This window comes from Bison bison, unplaced genomic scaffold (assembly GCF_000754665.1).
Source record: "Bison bison bison isolate TAMUID 2011002044 unplaced genomic scaffold, Bison_UMD1.0 scf7180017864317, whole genome shotgun sequence".
NCBI lineage: Eukaryota > Metazoa > Chordata > Mammalia > Artiodactyla > Bovidae > Bison > Bison bison.
In genome coordinates this window covers 9,513,633-9,520,706 of record NW_011494889.1, presented here as the reverse complement: position 1 = coordinate 9,520,706, position 7,074 = coordinate 9,513,633, and the positions used below count along the sequence as shown (strand labels likewise).

At 43.5% G+C, this 7,074-nt stretch overlaps 1 protein-coding gene across 1 annotated transcript in view; it reads left to right on the top strand.

The window, feature by feature from the left end:
- Positions 1-7,074, top strand: part of SCPEP1 (serine carboxypeptidase 1) — a 34,574-nt gene that overhangs the window by 16,852 nt on the left and 10,648 nt on the right. The window contains exons 5-6 of the mRNA XM_010852923.1: positions 276-350; positions 4,632-4,704. Of these exons, the coding sequence (XP_010851225.1) occupies positions 276-350; positions 4,632-4,704 (148 nt within the window). The remainder of the gene's footprint in view (positions 1-275; positions 351-4,631; positions 4,705-7,074) is intronic.

Here is a 7,074-nt window from a genome sequence, read left to right as displayed (position 1 = left end):
AAAGAGTTACATGCCCAGCTCATTCCAGAGAAAACCTTTTTGTACCCAGGGATCAGGTTGTGGGTTTCTGTCGTCTCTAAAGATGGTTTTAGCTTGAAAGAATGCCTCTGCACCCAGTATTCTCCTGACACATAAAAATCAGATATGGAGGAAACATCAATAGAAGCAGATTTGTTTTGCCTGGCCATTACATGCAGTAGAAATTTGAAATGGATTCATGTGAATTAAAAGGCATTCAGGATATTTAATTCTTTATAAATTCTTTTTCTTCCTAGAGGATTCCATTCTACATTTTCTCAGAGTCTTATGGAGGAAAGATGGCTGCTGGCATCGCTCTAGAACTTTATAAGGTAACAGGGAAGATGACTTTGTTGTTTGGTTCCAGACCGAAACTGATTATGTTACTTGTTGTACTCACCTGATAATTAAATATACTTTGAATAGGACCTTGTACATGGAAAGTAAGAGAAAGTCTGTAGAGGATGAGATGGCTGGATGGCATCACTGACTCCATGGACATGAGTCTCAGTGAACTCCGGGAGTTGGTGATGGACAGGGAGGCCTGGCGTGCTGCGATTCATGGGGTCGCAAAGAGTCGGAGATGACTGAGCGACTGATCTGATCTGAATGACCATAAAAAGTTTCAAAAAGAATAGTGAAGTTGGCACAGTTCCAATATTAAACAAGCTATTCCGCTGAGTGAAGCAATGTGGTGCTGGCATAGCAACAAATGCAGATAAATGTAGCAGGTTAGAGAGTCTGGAAGCATATTTTATCTGTACTTGTATATATGTGTGTATATGCATGTGACTATGTATATGATACATATATATCATACTTACATAAGATCATATATAAATGATAGGGTGGTATTTCATATCACAGGGAAAGACAGAAGGTTCAGCAAATGGTTTGGAGACAAATGGCTATTACTTTGGAAGTTAGTAAAGTTAGATTCCTGCCTTGCGTGAAACATCGGTGTTTTGCTTTGACTGCGCTGGGTCTCTGTGGCCGCACATGGGCTTTCTCTAGTTGCAGTGAGCAGACGCTGCTCTTCGTTGCGGTGCACAGGCTTCTCATTGTGCTGGCTTCTCCTGTTGTGGAGCACGGGTCGAGGGTGTGTGGGCTTCAGGAGTTGTGGCTCCTGAGCTGCAGGGCTCAGGAGTTGTGGTTCATGGGCTTAGTTGCCCCGAGGCATGCGGAATCTTCCCAGGCCAGGGATGGAACCCGTGTCCCCTGCGTTGGCAGGGGAGTCTTAACCACTGGACCACGAGAGAAGTCCAGAACAGCAGTTCTTGATAGATTCAAAATTTTAATGTAAAAATCAGAACTATAAGAGTACTTGAAAATATAGAAGAAAAGATGTATAATCTTGGGTAGGAAAGCTTTCTTTCATAAGATGAAAAGCCAAAAAGAATAATTTTGGCATAATTTAGATCTAGAAATTTAAAACTTCTTAGAGTTCTATAAATAATTTTAAAAGATACGTATACAGACTCACAAATATATAATAGAAAAAGTCTTCGTATCAATAAATCCCCTTAAAAAAGGATAATATCATAATGTAAATTTGCCAAAAGATATGGGGAAATAATTTATTGAAGAAATGCAAAGAGCCTGTGGGCATGTGAATGGTGTTCAATTTTTATTAGTAAATCAAAGCTGTGGGATTTGCAAATATTTTAGAAAATTGGTAACCCCCAGTTTTAGTAAGAAGTTTGTTTCTTGGCAGGAAAGCTATGACAAACCTAGGCAGTGTGTTGAAAAGCAGAGATGTTACTCTGCCACCAAAGGTCCAAATAGTCCAGGCGATGGTCTTCCCAGTAGTCATGTGTGGATGTGAGAGCTGGACTGAAAAGAAGGCGGAGGGCCGAAAAACTGATGCTTTCAAACTGTGAGAAAACTCCTGAAACTCCTGAGAGTCCCTTGGACAGCAAGGAGATCGAAGCAGTCAATCTTAAGGGAAATCAACCCTGAATACTTGTTGGAAGGACTGGTGCTGAAGCTGGAACTCCAGTATCTGATGCAAACAGCTGACTCGGAAAGTCTGTGATGCTAGGAAAGATTGAGGGCAGAAGGAGAAGGGGATGACAGAGGATGAGATGGTTGGATGGCATCACCAAAACAATGGACAGGACCTTGGGCAAACTTCGGAAGATAGGGAAGGACAGGAAGTCCTGGCGTGCCTCAGTTCATGGGGTCGCAAAGAGTTGGACGTGACTAGGCGACTGAATAACAGGGAAGTAAGTGCGCTCATGCACCTTTGTTAGGAAGGAAAATTGGTAAATCATTTTTAAAAGGGCAGTTTGGCTATATCTGTCTGCTTATAAAATGTATGTGCCTTTTGAACCAATAATTTCACGTCTAAGAGTCTGTCCTGTGGGAATACTTACACATGCATGTGTGTGAGAGGATGTTTAGTTCATCATCGCTTACAGTGTCCATAAAAGGAAAACAAGCTCAGTGACTATCTGTTCAGTTCAGTTCAGTTCAGTCACTCAGTCCTGTCTGACTCTTTGCGACCCCATGGACTGCAGCATGCCAGGCTTCCCTGTCCATCACCAACTCTCGGACCTTGCTCACACTCACGTCCATTGAGTTGGTGATGCCATCCAGCCATCTCATCCTCTCTCGTCCCCTTCTCCTCCTGCCTTCAATCATTCCTGCATCAGGGTCTTTTCAAATGAGTCAGTTCTTCTCATCAGTTGGCCAAAGTATTGAAGTTTTAGCTTCAGCATCAGTCCTTCCAATGAATATTCAGGACTGATTTCCTTTAGGATGGACTGGTTGGATCTCCTTGCAGTCCAAGGGACTCTCAAGAGTCTTCTCCAACACCACAGTTCAAAACATCAGTGCTTCAGCCCTCAGCTTTCTTTATAGTCCAACTCTCACATCCATACATGACCACTGGAAAAACCAAAACTTTGACTAGATGGACCTTTGACAGCAAAATAATGTCTCTGCTTTTTAATATGCTGTCTAGGTTGGTCATAACTTTTCTTCTAAGGAGCAAGCGTCTTTTAATTTCATGGCTGCAGTCACCATCTGCAGTGATTTTGGAGGCCAAAAAAATAAAGTCTCTCACTGTTTCCATTGTTTCCCTATCTATTTGCCATGAAGTGATGAGACCAGATGCCATGATCTTAGTTTGCTGAATGTTGAGTTTTAAGCCAGCTTTTTCACTCTCCTCTTTCACCTTCAAGAGGCTCTTTACTTCTTCTTCTGTTTCTGCCATAAGGGTGGTGTCATATCTGAGATTATTGATAAGCTTGGGCTTCATCCAGTCCTGCATTTCTCATGATGTACTCTGCATATAAGTTAAATAAGGAGGGTGACAGTATACAGCCTTGACGTACTCCTTTCCCAATTTGGAGCCAGTCTGTTGTTCCATGTCCAGTTCTAACTGTTGCTTCTTGACCTGCGTACAGATTTCTCAGGAGGCAGGTAAAGTGGTCTGGTATTCCCATCTCTTGAAGAATTTTCCACAGTTTGTTGTGATCCACACAGTCAAAGGCTTTGGCATAGTCAATAAAGCAGAAGTAGATGTTTTTCTGCTTTTTCAGTAATCCAGTGGATGTTGGCAATCTGATCTCTGGTTCCTCTGCCTTTTCTAAATCCAGCTTGAACATCTGGAAGTTCATGGTTCACCTACTGTTGAAGCCTGGGTTGGAGAATTTTGAGCATTATTATCTATAGAGGATTATTTCAGTGAAATACCTGGATCTTTCCATGATGGACAGTTTGCAGCCATCAGAAAGAATGGGTAGATCTGTGTGTATATACACATACAAATATATATATGCTTATGAAACCAAAGAAAGAAGTTAGAATAACATATACCATGTTAACTGTGGTTAACTCATGGGTTTGAGGATGTAGGTGGGGCAGAGGTAAAGTTTTTTTCACATTTTTCTCCTGTCTCCTTCAGTGAGTAAATATTTTACAGTGAACTTGTATGACCTTTTTTTTTATTGAAGTATAATTGATGTTCAGTATTATATGTTCCCTACGTACAGTTTAGTAGTGGTAGTGTTAGTCGCTCAGTCGTGTCCGACTCTTTGTGATCCCACAGACGGTAGCCCCCCAGGCTCCTCTGTCCATGGGATTCTCCAGGCAGGAATACTGAAGTGGATTGCCATTCCATTCTCTAGGGGGTCTTCCCAACCCAGGGATCGAAGCCAGGTCTCCTGCATTGCAGGCAGATTCTTTACCATTTGAGCCATAGGGAAGACTCTCATGTACAATAATGATTTACAATTTGTAAATGATTTACATTTTGTAATGTACTTATAATGATTTACAATTTGTAAAGGTTATACTCTGTATAGTCCATGTGTCCCTTCTAAAGAAGACAGGGGCTACACCAGAGCCCACACAAATCCTGCCAACACCCTTGGGAAAACTTCACAGTTCCCATTCATTTTGCAGATAGTGGGCGGCAGGACAGTTACCCTTGTCCCTTGTCCTCTAGTGGATGTCTGAGGTCTTTGGGTACCCAGAGCATCCTGGGTGAGCAGAAGCACTCTGTGCTCAGGAAAGGCTGTGTGTTAAGGCCTGACTCCCTCCTGTTGAGGAAAGGAGGGAGGCCCCTGGGTCTTCTTGACAAGGATGTTTCTTGGCTTCTCTTTCAGGCTGTTCAGCAAAAGACCATCCAGTGCAACTTTGCCGGGGTTGCTCTGGGTGACGCTTGGATCTCTCCCATCGGTAAGTAGGACACTTTCGGATTTTTTTGGCAGGGGGCAGGGGTGGGGGTTGGGGAAAGGTGTGTTGGCGGGGCTGAGCTGCACGATGTGCAGGATCTTAGTTCCCTGACCAGGCATCAAACCTGGGCCTCCTGCACTGGGAGTGACGGGGCTGGCAGGGACATCCTCAGTCCCCATTGTGAAAAGCACTGCCCTTTGTGTGTCCTTTCTGGATGAACCTCCTAGGACACTGTGACGCTGCAGAAGCCTTGACCCGAGACCTAAGGGGTCGGCGGGCATCCTGCCAACTGTCTCGCTCAGAGTGACAGAACTGGCCTCCCACACCCTTCAAGGGTCTCATCACAGCTGCATTAACAATACTAAACACTTTATATGTGTTAACTTTGCTGAAGCTTAACGACATCTCCATGGGATGGTTGGTGTTACTATCCCGGGTTTGGAGGTGATGAAACTGAGACTCAGGTTAAGCAGTTTCCTAAAGTCACACAGCTAAACCCAGGATGCACATGAAGGCAGCAGGCACTTAGCCGTCACCGTGCGTTCCTCCTTGAGACCAGTAGGTCAGCCTCCTCCTTTGCACGTGCTCTTTGTCTGGTCCAAAACCTCCCGAATTCAGCTCGCATGACCCACCCGCCCTTAAGAGTCTGTCTGCCCAGCCCTGAACCCCTGTGTCCAGGTGCACCGTACGGATCGCTCTTCCACCCCAGAAGTACTCCCTTTTTGGAGGAGGATTACCGTTCACTTCCATGTGCGATTATTAATTGCTTGCCAGGGAGCACGTGTTGTGCCCAGTGCTGGGAAAGATACACAGACCTGCTTCATGCCTTCAAGAAGATCTGCACAGTTCAATGTGGTAACCATAGCCACAGTACCGAAATCAGATTGATTATATTCTTTGCAGCCAAAGATGGCGAAGCTCTATACAGTCAGCAAAAATAAGCCCCGGGAGCTGATTGGGGCTCAGATCATGAACTCCTTGTTGCAAAATTCAGACTTAAATTGAAGAAAAAAGGCAAAACCACTAGACCATTCAGGTATGACCTAAACCAAATCCCTTATGATGATACAGTAGAAGTGACAAATAGATTCAAGGGATTAGATCTGATGGACAGAGTGCCTGAAGAACTATGGACAGAGGTTTGTGACATCGTACAGGCGACAGGGATCAAGACCATCTCCAGCCAGTCCAGGTTCAATGCACGATACTGGATGCTTGGGGCTAGTGCACTGGGACGACCCAGAGGGATGGTATGGGGAGGGAGGAGGGAGGAGGGTTCAGGATGGGGAGCACATGTATACCTGTGATGGATTCATTTTGATATTTGGCAAAACTAATACAATTATGTAAAGTTTAAAAATAAAATAAAATTTAAAAAAAAAAAAAAAGACCATCTCCAAGAAAAAGAAATGCGAAAAGGCAAAATGTCCGAGGAGGCCTTACAAATAGCTGAGAAAAGAAGAGAAGCTAAAGGCAAAGGAGAAAAGGACAGATAGACCCATCTGAATGCAGAGTTCCAAAGAAAGCAAGGAGAGATAAGAAAGCCTTCCTCAGTGATCAGTGCAAAGAAATAGAGGAAAACAATAGAATGGGAAATACTAGAGAGCTCTTCAAGAAAACTAGAGATACCAAGAGAACTTTTCATGCAAAGATGGGCACAATAAAGGACAGAAACAGTATGGACCTAACAGAAGCAGAAGATATTAAGAAGAGGTGGCAAGAATACACAGAACTATACAAAAAAGATATTCACGCCCCAGATAATGACGATTGTGTGATCACTCACCTAGAGCCAGACATCCTGGAATGTGAAGTCAAATGGGCCTTAGGAAGCATCACTACAAACATAGTGGAGGGAATGGAATTCCAGTTGAACTATTTCAAATCCTAAAAGATGATGCTGTTAAAGTGCTGCACTCAATATGCCAACATATTTGGAATACTCAGCAGTGGCCACAGGACTGGAAAAGGTCCGTTTTCATTCCAATCCCAAAGAAAGGCAATGCCAAAAAATGTTCAAACTGCCGCACAATTGCACTCATCTCACACGCTAGTAAAGTAATGCTCAAAATTCTCCAACCCAGGCTTCAATAGTACATGAACCATAAAATTCCAGATCTTCAGGCTGGATTTAGAAAGGGCAGAGGAACCAGAGATCAAATTGCAAGCATCCATTGGATCATCAAAGAAGCAAGAGAGTTCCAGAATAACATCTACTTCTGCTTTATTGACTATGCCAAAGCCTTTGACTGTGTGGATCACAGCAAACTGTGGAAAATTCTTAAAGAGATGGGAATACCAGTCCACCTTACCTGCCTCCTGAGAAATCCATATGCAGGTCAAGAAGCAACAGTTAGAACTTGATATGGAACA